Source organism: Aphis gossypii, chromosome 1, assembly GCF_020184175.1.
Source record: "Aphis gossypii isolate Hap1 chromosome 1, ASM2018417v2, whole genome shotgun sequence".
NCBI lineage: Eukaryota > Metazoa > Arthropoda > Insecta > Hemiptera > Aphididae > Aphis > Aphis gossypii.
Genome location: NC_065530.1, coordinates 30728342 through 30748597, shown reverse-complemented (window position 1 = coordinate 30748597; position 20256 = coordinate 30728342). Strand labels below are relative to the sequence as shown.

The 20256-nt window shown below is 31.9% G+C and overlaps 1 protein-coding gene across 1 annotated transcript; it reads left to right on the top strand.

The window, feature by feature from the left end:
• The first annotated feature begins 235 nt into the window (after window positions 1-235).
• LOC114131519 (meteorin-like protein) lies at window positions 236-19185 on the top strand. Its single transcript, XM_027996757.2, has 4 exons — window positions 236-776; window positions 11454-11863; window positions 16056-16112; window positions 17624-19185. The coding sequence occupies exons 1-4, from the start codon at window positions 577-579 to the stop codon at window positions 17974-17976; spliced, it is 1020 nt and encodes a 339-aa protein (XP_027852558.1). The 5' UTR covers window positions 236-576; the 3' UTR covers window positions 17977-19185.
• Window positions 19186-20256: the final 1071 nt, after the last annotated feature.

Here is a 20256-nt window from a genome sequence, read left to right as displayed (position 1 = left end):
AAACGTGTGTATAATATAGAACCCCGCGGGACGAAACCTCAAGCTGCGGCGGCGGCAAACCGGTTCGGCTTTTATAATATTATATTATGCTCGTCCTAATAAACCCAATCGTCTGCGGCGGCGGCGGCCCCAAGGGGTTGTGGTGAGGGTGGGGGATTTGTGCTCGTGCGCGCGCTCTTGATAATATTATGAGCGCGACCGATCGAGAGCGGCGGCGACGGCGGCGAGTGGCGACGCGTACGATTCAACAACAACTCGCCGAGCCGCCGAGGTCAGTCTGTCGACGGCATCCACTCCGTGCAGGTACCGTTGCGTGCGACCTCGCGTCATTATTGTTTGTCCGTCGTTCTCACGTCGAATTCGCGTATATATTATATTGCGCGTTCTTGCAGTGTGCTCACGTATTAGAGTCGGTTTAAAATTATTTTAATTTTTTTTTGAACCACCTCGATTGGACTTGTATGTACCTTGGTTGCATATTATTTATTTTCGTTTTTTTTTCACTCGTATCGCGGTGTGCGGTGGCGGTAGTCGACCCGAACGTAAACCTATGTGGCTATACAAATATCGGTACAAATGCGCGGGCGAACCATCGAGGAAATGACCGCCGCCGCGATTTCGCGGCTCTGGCCCGGCGGCGGTGTCCGGTCGCGACGTCCTCGTTACGTTTTCGCGACGACGACAACGGCGACTACTATTATGCTGCTGGTGCCGCTTTTCCTGCTGGCCCTGGCGACGGCGTCACGTGCGTCCGACAGCTGTGATTGGAGCGGAAGGTAAAACATTATTGTACTTACAACTTTGCACTAGTTAAATTATGACGGGTCACGGGACATAATGTCACGAGATTTAGACATGAAGTAGACAATATAAGTAGGTACTCTGATTTTGGAACAGATTTCGCTCTACGCGCAAACGTTTCGTGTTTGAGTGATCTAATTAAAATCATAGTGCTTTCCGAAAATCGATAAAAAAAAAAAAAAAGTTATAGCATTTTACTTGGAAATATATTTTAAATTAATAACGATTGAATACAATCTTCACATTAATCTTTTAATTTAAACATAGCATATTATTTACAGTAGAAATATTTTATTTTTTATACGAATAAGGTCTACATCATTGTTAAAATATAATTGATTTTATTTATACAGTCAATATTATCGATAGTGTCAATACATTGGTCTTATGTCATCTTAAAGATTAGGAAAAGAAACAAGTGTGTTTGTGTTCACATCTCATATTAGTCAATATCATAAACATAATATTATGCACTTTTTCGGTATTATATATTTATAATTTATAATATATCATATGATAATAAAAAAAATCATTATGGTAACAAATATTAATGTTTAAATTTGTTTGAATCATTAAAAAAAATTTTTTTTTTATAATTAACTTACATTATGTCATTGTGATATTATGCATGGTATTTTTACTTGTAAATTACTTGATGACATAGCATAGTTATTATAATAATTTTATTAGTCCTATAACTTCAACACATCATATCAAGGGGAAAAGTAAGAAAGTAATGATAAAAAATAGTGAATATATTTGATATTATTTGATTCTACTTATTAATTTTACCATAACTAGTTAAATAAAAAAAAAAAAATTAAGATATTTACAATGAAAATCTCAAAGAATTATAAAGTAACATTTTTTTTGAAATGTATAAGAACATAGTTATATGACGTAAAAACTTATTTTGTTTTTGTATTTAATCTAAAAGTAGTTTTAATATATTTTATGAAAATCAGTTAACCATTGTTACCTTGATTGATCAATATTATATATTATAGTCTTTTATCCAAAGCCAATTAGGTTTCACTCCTTTACTGGATTGAACACATTTTTTTTTACTTCAATTAGGTCACGTGCGCAAAACTGGTTCCATTAAAGCTCTTGAAATGGACTAACCCATTGAATACATTCCCTCCCCGTGTTTTAATTATAACTGACAATGAAAAAAATATAGTCAGATACCGATAAGATATAAACCAGAATTGTGTGTTTTGCCAAATTCGGCATGATATTTATCCGATCTTCAGAGGTAACCAGTTTTTTTTTACCTTAAGACAATTTTCTCGTCACATACAAAAAACAAATCAAGAAAATGCGCCCGTAGAGAACGCATTATTATCACAAATTCTTGATAAAAAAAAAAATTCTTGTAGGTAAGTAAAACAAATTATTATTTACAATTTTGGAACAATAACAATAACATTATACATTTATAACATTTATTGTTCAACGACTGCTGACTAGCTAATTTTCTATTAACGTTTCGCTCTTTGACTGTTCATAAATTTATAGTACGTTTGCATATTTTAAAGACATATAGACTAATTGTATCAAAAAACACAAAACGAGTGCCATTCAAATTTCATTGCAGTTATATTTATTTAATAATTATTATTTACTGCTATAATAGTAATTAATGAGACTTCCTATATGACTACTGGCCATTGTGTTTCTAATAAAGTAATTATTGTACGGTATATTGTTTGGGACACTTGGAGTTCCGGTCAATCAGAATAACATTGTTGTACCTATAATAATAAACTTGTACGTTTAAATATGAGTTTGCCTACCTACTTACTTAGAGAGGTACCTGTATGTGGAGCTACGCCTATCTGTTTTTCTTTCATCTTTGTAGCGTCTTGTATTCGGGCTATATAACGAAAATTGTAATACTAAATGTAGAACAAAAATGTACCTATAGATGTACTATAAGAAGTAAATGAAACACCCTTTTACACGTATAAAAACATACAGTTAGAATCAGAGCTTTATACTCGTGTAATGCGATTTTCAGTAACAATTAAGCTATGTTTTAATTGATTTATACTAAACAACAACTATTTATGGAAAATGGTTTTATAGCTTGCGATTCTGCTGTATTAGTGACCTAGTTAAAATATCAGTCTGTTTTTGCTACACTCGGTAAAAATAAAAATTAAAAAATAAATATTTACTATATAAGATGTTGATAAACATATATTATGCAAGATATTATACGGCTATTGTTTTTGTTTTTTACTCTTGTTTAGTGTAAATTTCAGTGATAAATATATTTATTTTCATGGCCATTTACTTTAAAAAATTTATTTGTGTACTTTAATTTAAAATTTTGAATAATTAAGTAAGTAATCAAATTTATTTATATTGTAATTTTTCTACACTTATTTATTATTGTAAATATATATAAATGAACTGTGACCACAAATAAAATAGGTAGGTCAATAGTTTTGAGTCTTAATTCCTGAGAGTCCTGACAAACGTTTATGTTCTTATTAGTTCCCACGAAAGCGCACATCACTGTGCAATTTCTCTGAACAAACGTCCCCCACGGCCGCTGATTCGTGACGTTCCTCGTTCAACTGACGTTTTATAACAAGATTAAAAAGAGCTGTTTTCTACTTATACTTTCTCTGATTCGTGATCAAGAAAAAATTACATACCGTTCTTTTTTATTTCTAATTAAACGATTTGTCACGAAATGGAAAAATATAGAAAATAATCTCATAGGAATAAATTTGGCAGGAAAACGAATTTCATTATTTTATTGAAAACGGTCATTATTCAAATAATATCCACCCCAACAATGCTATTTTTATCTTGATTCTCGCCACTTCAAACTATAATATTCGTATTTGGTATAATATATACCTACTATTCAATCATAATATTAATAAATACATACTTTTTCCTATAATATAAAATATATAATTTACATGCGGTGAACGTTAATTCAAAAATTAATGGGTTTTTTAATATTAACTCTAGAATGATACAAACACTTTATCCTTGTCCACTATATTTCCGTGAGAATAACAATTTTTCTTCGTGACTTTTGTGATAGAGTAGTCAATTATTTTCAAATGTGCACTACTCGAAATTTAAGATTTTAAAATAGGTTTTTATAAAAAGATGAACTTCTTTATATTGTGTGTTCTAATTGCATATCTGTTTTTGGCTGAACAATAAACATAATATACTTGGTATCTAGGTACCACTAGTACTAAGTACCTACCTATGAAAATATAATAGTTACTTCGTAAAATTACTTAAACAATAATATTAATTGTTATTTAATTACAGAACAATAATGATTAAGACATAACAATATATATCCGAATGAATATATTTCTTCGATATCATGAAAAAAATTAATTAAAATCATTACTACTTTTTAAATAATATAAAAAAATCAATTAAGTATTTAATATGTAAATAACTACAAACATTGTACAATTATAATAATTTGAGTATTTTAGACTGCATTTTGTGGATTAAATTCTCCAAAACATCAAATATTATACTGATGAAACCAGTTCTTAAATAATAACGTTAGGTGTATAAGTCAATAATAGGTAGTTAAGATTTTTTAATTGAATAAGATATCATATAATATGTGCGTTGGAACGTCCACACGTATATAATTATTAATTACCGACGCCATTAATGGAAAGAGAATCGTATGTGATGATTAGTAACTGGCTACCGTCTGGCTCGTTTGTCTGCAGTAATCATATAATATTCAGTTGTTAAAAATTAAAATTTTCATTTGCATGATTCCCCCTTCTATTTTGTTTTTTATTTTTATGTTTTTATTTTTGATTACGACACGTTCTGAGGGGACCCGCAGCATGTAAAACGATACGACCCTTCAAATATTGTTTCAACACCGGCCGTCTTTATTTTTTGAATATAACTATATAATATATATTATAGTGCATAACAACAGGTGGCGACAAAAGCCGTCAAACTTCAATACACGTGTGTACGGCAATAAATATATTATTTTCTGTAAAGGTTCATAGTTCAACAATTATAGATAAGAATAATATTCGACCGGCAAAGCATAGTGAAATCAGATATCGTGTTATTTTATCAATCTTCTGTATGGTCGTTAACTTTGATGCAAATTTACCACCCGGAGACCTCATAATTCCGATCACAATACAATTTCTATAAAATTAATGGAAACATGTGTTTTTATATTAGATCACAGCGTGACTCTGAAACGGTAACAATGGGCCCACCTCGGTTCGATTACTTGGCACGTTTTATAACAAAAATAATTTTCTCTTCGTTCAGCCCCCTAAGGTTACCATTACTATTATAGTATCTAGATTTGGGGATGATCACTCAAACGTATCGATCATCCGGGTGCGATTTCTTCTATATATAAGTCCTTTGGATAATTGGCCTTATTTTCGAAAATCGTGCGTGCACAAACTATCCTTTGTACAAAATTATAGACCTTTTTGCGGATCAATTGTATTATTAGTATTATTATAGAGTTTTATATTGAAGTTTTTAATAACCTGAAACGATTACGGGTAATTGCACGTTGGTAGGTACTTCGGCAATAAATAAAAGTATTATAGTGCTCGAAGGCTTGTGTTACATATTTTACTTCAGGAAGGGTGGGTAAACGTTTTTTGGCGCCACATACACATGCAACTCATAACCCTGTCAGTAGAAGGACACCGCCACACTGGACCAGATGGCTATATAAATGTAATCGCAACATGTGGTATTGTTTTTGCTGCTCAGTAAGGCACTGGAGCGTAGTTTACAGGACCCTTGGAAATTTGTCGCTAATTAAATGATTTTTGTGACTAGTTAAAAAGTCATGTTTTCTGCGAGGACAAAAAAAAATACACCACGTATCAGCCAACAGATTCCTGCACGTCTAGCTAATCAGTCTAAATTACTATGCAGTCTGTATAGTTAATGAACTCAACAAAAGATCCATTTAATTGCAGTTCTCTCTGGGTCGTTATTTATTTTAATAGCCATCTATTGAGGGTTTATATTATTACTATTACATAGAGAATTTTTTTTTACGTTATTTTTTTACGCATTTTAAACAACTTCACGGACAATACAATTTCAAAGCATGTCACTGTAACGAACTAGTTGTCTCGACAAACGAAATGCTAAATTATCCTAGTTCGTTCATGTAACTTTATATTTTTGGCGGTTATTTAAAACAAATTTTCCAATATGATTCTCCATTGGTCATTTTTATATAAGCGTTATTCAACTGGAAAAAGAAACGTACTCACATTTGGTCAAACTTCGCGTGCGTGTTGTGGCCGAAACACGATACTAGTGGCGATGAACAGCTAAAATATAACGTCTAATCGCTCGGAAAAACCATTAGGTAATTCAATACATAGTTGTCCACTGCGGTAGTCCGAGGATAAAGGAATAATATTATACATTAAACGTATTCTTGAAATAGGCTAGCAGAGGACGAGAATATGACATATTTTGTTATCGTTGACCTCGCACGAAGATCCCGCGTAAAGTATCACGCGATCCAATCCCCTGAACACCCTCATCAAAAAAAGGGTAGACGTTTGTATGTCTAGACACTCTACAGTTCGAGTTCAGGCGACCAAAAATCGAGGAAGATAACACAAAATCTTTTTCTAAATAATATATATTGTCAGCGTAGTAAAGAACCCTGCTGCAAAATGACCGTACTTCGGTCCGAACGAGCAGATTTTAATCTACATCTGTTCTGTCCTACTCGCGTCGTCTTAGACTAACACCGAAAATCGTATAAAAATAATAATAATATTCGTTGTATGGTACGATAAGTAAACACAATATTAGACACTATTGATTTCATACTCATGAGCGGAAGCCGTGTGGTATGATACGAATTACGAATTACATTATTGTATCGGCACACGCGTGTATGTACGGTGTATATTTTTATTATTTTTCTATAATGGTGTGACAATAATTATGAAAATTCTCAAACCGCAGTTAATCAATTGATTTGTCTCAGCATCTTCGAAACGCACAGTATAATAATATAATAAAAATAATATTATCACAACTACAAACTACACTTAATAGCACAATAATTGCGTGTCGCGGTCATTTGTAGCCATTAACATTATTCGATTCCGCTATTCTTCTCTCATTCCGATCTCATGGACTTCTGTTGCGAGTGGCACCGACACGTCGTTTACAAGTGACCACCGGTATAATGTAATAAACATCGGTAAAAACGGTGAGAACTGACGTCGAATATTTCTGATGGCCTATTGTGAGAAATCTCAAGTTTTTATTTTTTATTATTTTTTTCCCATGGAAAAGGTTGATAATACGATTTTAATATCTCCGATGCATATTACATGCACATATTATTAATACCTATATCTATAGTTGTAGCTCTATTGTCCACCGGCTGTCCACGAAAAACTACCGAAGTACATTATATATATAAATATAATTACTGCTGTAATATCAACGGTGATTAATACATTATACGAAAGGAAAAACGTTTAATATTTGGCTGAAACGATTCGAGTATTCGATCAATTTCTTTGTCGGAACAATCTGCACGTCTCGCAAACCGCGTAAACCGTTGGTACGTAAACTGCAAATCTAAAACGAGTATTCTTATTATTTATAATACATTTATAGTATTTGTATATGTGTGTTTGTGTGTATTCGTAAAGTCTAAGTATATTTAAGTATCTAAATTCTGTATGTGTATATTTTATCAATGGCGCGAGTTTTATTATTTTTTTGCTATTCATTTTGTTAGATAACTAATCGTCTGCAGTACAAAAAAAAACGGATTAATTTATATTATGATGTCTTAAATTTTTCCTGTACACGCACAATAGGTGAAAGGCAACTAACGAGACATCGTGCTTTAAACATTGCTCGTCTTGCGGATATTATATAAACGCACTTGATTCGTGAAAACGATTATTCACCGTATCTATACGGTGTAGAAGGGTTCTCTTTGCTCGCCACAATAGACGCTCCGTAGCGACGTCATAAACGCCCGTGTGTGTGTATAAGGCATTATTATATTATATATTATAAGTTCTTAATAATTAAATAGCCTTTGACGAAAAACGTAGGCACGTAATTCAATATACCTATGTGGCTGTGTATATAATACAGTGAACGGGGCAGCAATAAGAGCCAATAATATCGGCGGCGGTATGGCCATTGTGTGCTATCTATATATTATATTATATACCTGTCTACCTGTTGAAAGAAACCCCAAACAAACTCCATTATAATATAAATATGCGAACAAAATGATGGAAGGGGGACATCTGCCAGCTGACACTCGAGTTTCTGACCCTAGTTTCACTATTTACACGCCACTGACGTCTGGACAGAATTACCACAGTACCGCTGACCGTCTTATTATTTCCTTTGTAACCACCATTAAAATCAAAATAATATTTATAAAACATATTATTATACTGAAAGAATAGGTCACTATTCTTTCATTTTTTTTTTTTTTTTTTTTATTTAAATAATAAATCTTTAGTAAAAAGGCTACATATACGGCGCTGCTATGAAATAAATAAAAAAAAAAAAGGAATAGAAAAGAGCCGCTGCTGTCAATGCGTCCGAAAATCAATTACTCTAGTCAAGTTGTTGTTGATTATTCATTGAAGTGACAAAATTAATAACTATTATTTATGGTACGAAAAAATCTCATAGACGTCACATTACGCGCCTGTTACCATTTATCATGCGTTCGGATTGTACGTATATACACTACGAGTAGGCACACAAGGCGGAAGGGCACTCGTAAGCGGACCTTTTATACAATATAATATAATGATATTATTATGTCCTACCATTGACGATAGTGTGTTGATAGTTTCGTGTTATCCTTAACCTCCATCATTAATATCCAAGACGGAGCGCAATAATAAGCCGGGTATAGGGATAATCGGAACTTGGCGGCCGATGCGCAAGCCCCGTCTCTTCCCTGGTGGTCCGTTGTAGCAACTCTTCGTCGTCGATCATTTAATATCATTACTGTCGGCGCAAATCCCCACACGAGGTCCATTATAATTATACTTTGTGTATATTATATACATAGACGCCCGCAGTGTTATATATAAAAATATATTAAGTATTAATGTATTATACATTATTATATTTATAATCACAATGCAATATTCTGTTTCGGTATATGCAGTATATGTACAATAATAATAATATATTATGTTCAAACCGAAATCCGGAATGACATTTTACTCGCCATTAAAGTATTATACTATTATATATTTTTATTCTTTAATCCAGTGTAAGTACTTACTACACGTCACGATGTGGATCGATGTTACTTTGGAAATATTTGTCGATACGAGATCATTTGAGGCGAGCCATCTATATACATATACGATTGTTTCAACTCAAGGTTATCCGTATTTTTTTCCAAACTACATATATTTTATCCACGTATCCGAGCGGTAGTTATATTATTATATATTATATTAATTTTATGACGCTTGTCGTGCCCCTTACACGTAGCTACATTTAATTCTATTTTCAAAAAGACAAGACGTCGAAACAATACAACATGTATAACGACCACCGTGTTAAGACATTAATCATAGAATTAATCCGTAGAGGGTTATACATATAAAAAAAATAATAACACGTAGGTACCTATACAAAATTGGGCACGATAATCCGTCGGACGCATTCGTTATTGCGCATTATCGACGCTTCGCATCGTCGGGTCGACGTCATCCGATTTCGGGGCCAGAGGGTTGACTCTCAGACATGCCACAATACTTAATGAAGTGTTTGCCGGACGATTAAAAAACATCCAATAGACTACGATGCTCGAGATGATTTTACACGTCGTTATCCTTAACACGTGTTGAAATCCGGTGTAATTTACAACGACCCCGGTGAAGTGTGCGCGTCTGTACGTATTTATAATAGGTATAGATAAGATAATAATTTATTCGGATTGTTTTTATAGTTCAAACGAAATAATAGAACCGTGTTTCGGGTTTTGGTGCAGTAATAGCTCGATTTGCATATACTATAGTCTATAATATATACTTATTTTAATACCGCCAGAACTCGACTACTATATTATACTATATTATATTGCTACAAATATTATTAAGGTATAAGGTATACGTTGTAGATATTATTAGGAGGTACTAGTGCAGGCGTTTTGTGCACTGACGTTTGTCGGCTGTAAAATATATATTATATTTATAAATATATATTATGTATATTTTACACAACATAGAATTGCCCACAGGGAAATTACAGTAATAAAATTTACATTTCATCCGTAAAAATAAAAAAATCCTAAGGGCGGGCTGGAAGATTTTTGACCTCACATGTTAATGACAAAACGTAGATTTTTGATATTTCCGGATCATCTGCGATTTCAAATAAAATTTTTTTTCTGGCTCATTAAAATAATCAAAAATCTGTATTATTGCACATAATATTATAATATAAGAGTTTTGAAATCAAGTTGATTACGAAAATAATTATTATTATTCATGCATGTTGTATAATGTACGTATCATGCATCGCGTATAGACGATAAAAATTATGTTATTATAAATATATTATTATAATTAATATATTTGTATCGTTCATAGTACAGCTATATATTAGTTATATGATTCAGTTATTATTATATGTGTCTGGAAAAAAAATCCGTAAAATGTTAAGTCTGACATCAGTGACTTTATTACCGTATTATTTCCACGTAAACTCTGTATAATACCTATCTATATACCATCTATTAAGTAACTAACCTGCACTTGAAGTGTGTATAATATATAATTATATAGAGTTGACATGTCAATTTATGTACTCTAAACGGGTATGTAATATAATATCTATATTTTAGATATATCTACATTTAGGTATGTACTTATAAGGTCGTATCGTTTAAAAATGTGCATTATATGTACATTAATTATTGCATGGAAGGTACAAATTCGGCTGATTTTAGCGGAATGGACGAGAAATATTATGCTAACCTATAAGTTCTATCCAAATCGTCTAAAAAATCGAACACAACTGAAAAAAAAAATCATAAGCTTCAATACTATAGCGTAGAAGTCTTTGCTTAATCTATTAGAGAGGTTTTTGTCCACATTAAGCGATATGTTTTTGGTAAATAATGTTAGACCATGTCTTAAGAAATGTATTCATTTAATACTATTCGGAGACTCGATAATGGATGGCTGAACGCATCATAGATAATATTATTATATACATCAATAGAGACATGTATAAGACACGCAATGTATCCAAATGCGACAGAAGAACATAATATACTAAACCTATAATTATATATATTTTAAAAAATAACAAAAAAAAAAAAAAAAATAATTGAAATCAAACATATTTTTTCCCCTATGGACCGTATACCTGTATGTATCTACCGCATTATTATGACCATAGTCCATAATATGTGGTAGGTACTTATATAACTATCGTAGACTCTTCGATCACAACAGTATACATCGTGCGTGTTAAATATAGGTTAACGTACAACGATGTACATACCTACCTATGTTGTCTAACATTAACATTTTATTTAATATATTAAATAATAATATTTTAAGTGGTGTTTTTAAAACGTATCTGTTTTTGTTGTTTTCCAGCGGACTGACTTCGGACTCGTCGGAACACTCGGTGAGGCCCGTCCGATTGGACCGATGCTGGGCCGGCACGGTGCGCTGGTCGTACCCGCGGGGCGCGCTTAGGGTGGTGTTCCGGTTGACGGGCACCAGTGGCGGCCGCGAGTTCCGCGTCTGCCTCAAGCCGGACCGGCTGGACGGCGTGCGCGTGCTGTTGGACAGCGCGCCCCGTCGCCTGATCGCCGTCTACGATTACCGCACGGCCGGCGAACCGCTCCGGTCGCGGTGCTTCAAAAGCGTCGGCGGCACGGCCGCGTTCTACGTGGAGGCTGACAAGACGGGCGATCGGTCCGGTCCCGTCCGGTTCCGGTACGATCTCGAACCGCTCGCCGAGCCAGCGCCCCAACTGTTCGTAGCCGACAACCTCGATGACGGTAAGTGAGCACGGCGATTGCTATATATAGTACGCCCATACGTATTAAATTATATTATATGCAGTATGCACATTGCACATGCATCCTATCCAATGCTGCAGTAAAACGAGATGTCTAACACCTGCCTGTATGTATATATATATATGTATATATATATAGGTATACCTATCTCAATACCTGCAGTATCAAAATATATTTGTTTTTGATATTCTGCAATCATTTAATTAGTTATGTTTGATTCAAAATTATACGAACAGCGCAATGTATATCTACAGCTAAAAGATATTTTAGAATATTTTTTTTATTCATCTGCATCTAATTTCCCTAGTGGCTAGTTGTCATATTTTATGTTTTATTTTACAGTATTAAATTGCTATTAAGTATGTAAATTGACACCACGGGCGAACGTTTGGTTGAATTTTTAAGGGAGCTACTCGTAGAATAATCATAACACAACTAACAGTAATAATAGCATTTATAATAAAGTTTCAATTATGGGGAGAGTATATAAATTTGTGGGAACTAAGCCCCCCCCCCATACACAACTATGATTGGCCCAAACAAGGTTGATTAAATTATACGATATTTATTCGGTTCGGCACTGATAAATCAAATAACCGCAATAATTTAATTTGTTTTATTACGGTCGAATACATTATTTTGTCGTTTTACAAATATTTACGGTTCATCTATTAAAATAATACATTGAACTAAAGTTTTTAATTTTTTTTTTTTTTATGTTGATTGTGAAATTATTGACACAGTTGACAAAGAGAATGAATCCATCAAATATCAATAAAAAATAATGTAATATTATATAATCAACTATATAAACATATTTAAGTTCAAAACAAGTCAAACACGTAACTATAATAATTTCATTTCTGCTAATAGCGACCGTAATGTAAAATACAAATCTTAAAAAAAAAAATAAAAACTTGGGAAGTCACTGTCCTGTGTAGTAATTGTCGAGTAGTCTGAGTCAGAATATAGTCACTGTAATGGATGTGTTAAATTTGAATCCGATGATAATATTGCATACGAAAAACATTTTTGAACAAGACTGTCTCTGAACCTGTATTTCTAAATATATTATTTATTTTATGTTTTTTTATAACCAATATGACAAAATAGACTAATATTTTGAAAATATCTTTGTGTATTATTAGTAGTATAATACGAGTATGTAGATAATAGCAAAGAGTTTCAAATTCTTACGAATATTATTTTTCGAAGTAAAAAAAAATACTAAAAATTACACAATTTATATTTTAGACACATATTTTGTCAAAATTTGAACTTAAAGTGTCTAAAATCTATGCATGATATGTATTTTAAATATTAATTTTTTCCTAGACCTCCGAGAAATTTTGTATTGGATATTCAAGCTTTTTGACCGATTTTAAAAATGTTTATCGGCATTTCACCAGAAATCATCATTGCATTAGAAAATAAAAGCATTTTTATTACTCCATGATGTTAATAATAGACAACATAAAACACTCATACACAATAATTTGTAAACCTAATACAATTATCGCTTCTCTTAGAACATAAAATAGAATGCAAAAGCTTTGATAGGCATAACAAATTGATGTATAATATTTAATTGGTCTATCCATAAAGTACATAAACTCTTTGGCCGAAAATGTTATTTTAGTATTTGGAAATAAATAATACATTTTTGTTGTTGGCTATTTATAACGCATTGGTATGAAAAAAATAAATTGGAATCGTTTAACTAAACTCGTTTTTTAGTACACAAAACTGCCGTAGAACCCAATCGCAGCTGCAGTGCAGTAAAACATATTTTATAATTGATCAAATTACATTTCATCCGACGTTCGTTCTTCATATATTATTATCTGCTTGAAATAACTATCGAAGAAATAAACTATTAACACCATTAACATCCCAGTGTTCTTTTCACAAACATATGTAGTTTTTAATCTGATGGGGCGTGACAAGCATGGCGTTAAAACTTAAAACCGGTGGTTTTCGGCGGCACACAAAATCAGTTGTCCGTTACTATAAATTAATAATAACAAAAAAAAATTAAACATATTTGTTTTCCGAAGTACACATTATTCAGCCTTACGTTTATACGTGGGTGTTTACCTAACAGGTAATTTATAATATATTAAAATATAAATAAATAAGCAAGTACACACATGGTGAGTTATTTCTGTAACGTTTCACAACAAATATAATTATTATTATTATTTTTTAATATATCTAATATTAATATCGTTCTTCCATCAATATGGAATATACAATCTATATTATGTACAACACTAATAAAAAGTTGGATAAAAAATAAATAAATAAATAATGATAGACAAAAAAAACGATTTGTAGTGCCATATAATAATAATGATTATTATTTTATATATTTTCTTATTATAATATTTTTTTAAACCGTATTCGATCTGACGTTTTGAGATATTAAAATTCGGGACAACTCATTTCATGATAACATAAATAATTGTGATCGTGTTCATATATAGTTTTTACACGCGTCCATCAACTAACTAAGATTACAAGATAGATATAATAATATACAATTTTTTTTTGTTCTTATCTCTGTGTTATAGTTATAATTATTTTTTATTTTCGTACATCGATCACGCTTGTCTTAAGCCGTCCGAGTTTGTTAATATATTATAATGTGGAATAACAATGACACGCCGGCGTCTCGCCGATATTGCTGTATGCCTATAGTATTATGTAGATACCTATATACACTCCGAACGAATTAAATCGGGCAGGTGTCCCAGGTATATTGTTCTTTGAAATGATCATTGACCCTAATTTTCTTTACTTCATAACAAAAACAATAGAAAATCAGCTTAACAATACGCATTTGTCTTAGATTTCCGACTATCTCGAGTATATAGGCATCAGGTTTTCACTACAAGTGTATAATATAGGACCATAATTAATGGAAGAGTGTAAAATAATATTGTTTAACCATATATTATATTTCTATGAAGATAATAATGATTTTTTATAAAAGCATTATATTTTTGACAACTTTAGAAGTGTTTACGCATTGTTAAGCAATTAAAATTATTTTACTTCGTTCTATAACTGGTCTGATGTGCGTATAGGTACGTACTTAACCATAATTTAAGTAATATGGAAAAGCACACGTTGCTACATATAGTATATTATACTATGTTTGCATATAAATCGTACAGACTATAAAGCAAGACAGTTTCTAGATAATTTTGCTTTTTTTTTAACTGCGTATACTTAAACAGTTAATTTTGACACGAGTATAATATATTCTCGATATTATCATTTTTTCTTCTCTTTCGGTTTCATATGTTAAATGCGGATTTAACCTACGTACGGCTAATAAACGCGTACTATCAAAGTCCTCGTTGAAAGTCACAAAAAAAAAATAGACCGATCATAAATTTACTCGAGAAACCTCAAGATAAAAAAAACCACATAGGTACGCGTTCTTTAAAAATACCGGTTTCGCCTACATTAACAAAGTACACACTGTATAATATACACTTTTATTTCTGTTGTATACGAGTAGGTATATAATACTATATTATGTATAATTTTTTTTCTTTTATTACTCGGTTATAATATTTATTTATTATCACCATAAACAATGGTAGATGGTGGTCGTCGAAGAAACACGCTAATGGTGATTTTTATTTAAAAAAGTTATAGGCCATTCAACATAAATTTCCCTTTATTGGATATGTATATATTTTATATGTATATATTATATATATGCTATTATGCGCATTTGAAGCTCCTTAACTGGACACAACACTAGACTATAATTATAACTATGTAACACTACACCTAATTATAGACGGTTTATTGGATTTTAATACTATACTATGGAGTCAAGAGTAATAAATATAATAATATTTTAATTCGTTGTGTAAAGAATAAAGATGCATTCAGTATCTCAAATATACTATAGGTACTTATGTAATAAAATAATACGACTTAGACTAATCTAAAAGAAAATTACGCTTATCCAGCCATGGAACGTCGTATGATTATATGTCAATTTAAGAAAAAAAAACATAGACATTACACACAGCAGTCGAACATTTGGCTTTATTTTTACTTTTTAGTGATATAACAGTGAAAAAACTAAAAAAAAATTCAATGTCATCTTTAATACGATTTTAATTATATATATTTTTTCTATTTTCAGAATGCCGACCGTGTACCGTGGAAGAAATGACACAAGCTTACTGCACGAGTAGTTTAGGTGAGTTTAGTTGTATATTTATATTTATCATTTTATACTTAATTTTTACAACTGTTTTATAAATCTTCACGGTCGGGTGCGTGTTTCAAAAATCAATGACCACATTAACCAAATTGTCCCCGTTATATAGTATAATCGATTTAATTATCATTTATCGAGTTTAAAATTTTAAATGTACAATAGTTTAAAGTTAAATAAATTCAATAAAACATATGCGTACAATAATGAAATAATTTACATTTTAATTATCCTTTTTCTTATCACTGCCCACTTGATTAGACCATTGTTATCTTTAAATTATAGAGGTACTGACTCTATAATACTTGTCTACAGAAATAAGGAGAGTTCTTTTAATTACTATCAAATAACGATATACGATACGTGTTGCCGGTACATCCCGATAACAATACGCGGATAATCAAAAGCGGGTGTGGGAAATGTAAAAAAATATTGTATATAATATATACGTAGGTATATATAATAATTAATGTAATATATAATTATATGTTTAATACAATAGTGATGATTACGATGTACTTCTTAGGTTTCTATTTGAATTAATTATTCTATACACCGTTCTTAAAATACGTATATAATAGTACATAATATTGTTTTAATTACGTGCAATAATATATATGTATAGAAACTGGGAGTTCTTTTATCGAATAACACTCATTATTTCAAAGTCTATTAACATCTTTGAAAATAGTTTTTATTTAATATCTAGTTGAAATAAAGTACCCATTTTTAATTGTTATATTTTTTTTAATTTTTCAAATGACAACATAAATTTTTTATTTCATATTCGGAAGCAGAAAGTTTTTAGGAATATTTTGATGTACAAAAATCAAATTTCAGACGAAATACACGCAAAATGTTTGTCTACTATTTCACAAATATCAAAAAATGTTTTTATTATGTAAAAAAAAATATTTTCAAAAACGTTAATAGAATATTTGAAATAATGAGAGTTGTTCGATAAAATAATCGACCTGTTGTATATATATTTGCGTGTAACTATAACAGTGATACATACCTTTAATAGACATAAATTGCATCGGTACAAGCGTTTTACGACGCGCTATGTACAACGCATTTAGTTTTCTATTATCATTCATCAATCATCACCATACACATTACATTATATTTTGTGGATTTGTTTATAATAATCAGTGGCGCGAAATTTGAATTTGAGCTAGTCTTATATGTATTTTTCCAATCATCTATGTATATTTATAGTTTGGTGTTATATATTATTCTAAAAAAAGTTTAACCAGCTTAATGGGAAATTCGATTGATCCTTCGAAACCGTTCCACTGTATATCTACCTTTATATTATAATTATATTATATTGATTTATATTGATATTGTAATATGCGCGTGTCTCGAACCGCGGATCGAAGTATCGTGCAATTTAAACACGCGATAAGAAAACAATTAATATTATATATCATATTATGAATATCACTCGAAACAGTATCATAATTATATTTTATTTTTTTCCTTCGCAGTGGTCCAAGGCACCATAGTGGGCGTGTCTTACGACGGCGACGTGTCACGCGTGCGCGTGATGCCCACCAAGGCACACCGTTTGCCGCCCGAAGAAGACGACCGGGTGGTGGTGCAAATGTCACCGCCGCAGCAGCTGCAGCCTGAGGACGAAAGCGGACGGCCCCGCCGCGACGACCGGCCGATGACCATAACGTTCGGCCGGGGCTGCAGGCCCGCCGCCGGACCCGGTGAGTTCGTGTTCATGGCCCGAGCCAAATTCGACGAGTTGGCGCTGCGGTGTGCTCCCAGGTTGGAGGAATGGCGACAAGCAGTAAAGGCGGACAAATCTCCCGGCTGCATTCTAGCCGGTTGAACGGCCGAAAATACATCATGTTATGCGTTCATATACATATAATATATTATATATATATGTCGTCTAGGATAAGATATATATAATATTATATATTTATAGGTACGCGTATAGTACCTAAGAGTAGAAACTGTTATATATTGCATACTATAATACAGGGTTACCAGAACCGTTGTTGAATTAAGTTTTTTTTTAAACATATTTTTAATTTTTTTTTTTTTCAAAAGTCATCGTGCTATAATTATAGTATTACTCTTTTTTGTATAAGAATATACTTATATAAAAATGGCCATATAAAGGTAATATTATATTATATATTATACTTTCAGTTGACGCTTGAACAAAAATCGCTTTAATACTGCTACCGCCTACCAGCTACGGCTATGCATATAAATGATAATCGTTCTGTAAATGAGAATTCGTATAATTATACTACAGCGGATATAGTGATCTAAAATAATTATCGTTATAAAAGTTCGTTTGGCGCGTGAAATTTGCAAAAATTATACGTTCGGCCAAAGCGACTCATCGGTAAGATAGGAGGAGGAAGAGGGAGGAAAGGTTCGCGTACATATATTATTTTACTTTCCTTGACGTAGAAGAAAGGTTCTGTGGCTGTGATTTCAAACGTTTTATGTAAACGTTGAAAAAATTCAAAATAATGTAAAAAAAACACAGTGGATGTGCGTATACTATTATATATTATACATTCATAATTAATAACATTGAAACTCTACATCAAGTCTTTTGTATATGTACGTAATTTTTTAATTCTGATTACTATAGGTAAATAATGTAGCTCTTGCACTGCTTTTCGTAGAAATTCTTATAATATACATCTATAGTAATGTATATAGTCTTTATGATACTATAGCTACAATGATATACTATTAAATATTATAAAGACTTAAACGCACGCCAAGGGCGGCTTCGACGACAATAAAAAATATAATATATACGAACGAATTATAAATTTCACAGGAGACATGTTTCTTTCCTCCGTGTCTCTTATTATTTCACACTTAAGTCACATTTATTATACAATATTTTTATTCTTTACCCCATAATTATTATTGTAGCCAAAAGGTAATTTTACTTCCTCCCCAGTTACATTTATGTAAAATAAGCGCGATATATGCATGAATTGTATATATCGTTCATATGTGAATCTATGTGCCAAACTTTATAAAAAAAAAAACAAAAGGTTTTTTTCTACAAGTATAATATCATAATTGGTTCGTAGTTAAATTACGATACGTGTTATATCAAATGGTTTATTCGATTTTATTATATTATTTTACTTTATTTATACACATTAAAAACAATACCTATATTATAATTCTATTATTTCTAACGAGTTTCATATTATGCATTTCCTAGTGCAATGTTAAAATATTAATATTAAGATAATGTGTTTGTTAGGATTATTGTATTAATCATTTTGTTATGTTTTTAATTATTGTAAAATCTCATATTTTGTGTAAATTATTTTTGTTTGTATATGAATATATTGTCATTATCATTATACGATATATTATGATCTCAACTTTTTAAAACGATATTAAATATAGCGAACAAAAATTGTAATTAATTCGACTAATATTGAAAATATATTTGTGTTATCGGTTAAAATGGATTTATATTTTTTTTCCTCTCCCGAACCGTATATACTATTATTATAAACATCTATATCTATATAATATTATATAAAACCACTTATTTTGCCGATATAATATTATATATCGTTTTCCTCTCCGCCGTACAGCAAAATGCAGCATTTATACGGTATAAAAAATAATAATAAAATATGTTATTATATAATAATGCCTGTTATATATAACTTATAAGTATATATTTTTATAATAATATTAGGTATTATATAGTCGGTCGCATTATATGTTGTACGAACACAGTCGGGCCGGACAATGGCCAGTGGAGAGTGAAAAAGAGCGCACATTGCAGCAGGAGATGATCGAAAAAAATAAAATATAAAGGTATGAATTGAAAACCGGCCATAAATCAGAGGAGCCTCTGTGCAAGATGCCCTACGGAGGACGACGACGACGAGGTATGCCGGTCTCATTAAGGTCCGATTTTATTTAGAACACGCGCCGCGGCCATCTCTCGCGAGCGTTCACGGGACGTCCTCTAATTAGCGGCGGCGCGCGCTCGTTTCGACATTCTCCGAGCTCGCGCGACGAACTCGTTTGTCTGCCACTGCCGCCACTGCACCACCGAAAGACGCAGCGTCATCGGATATACCCTGTGCGGCTGTGGTGGTGT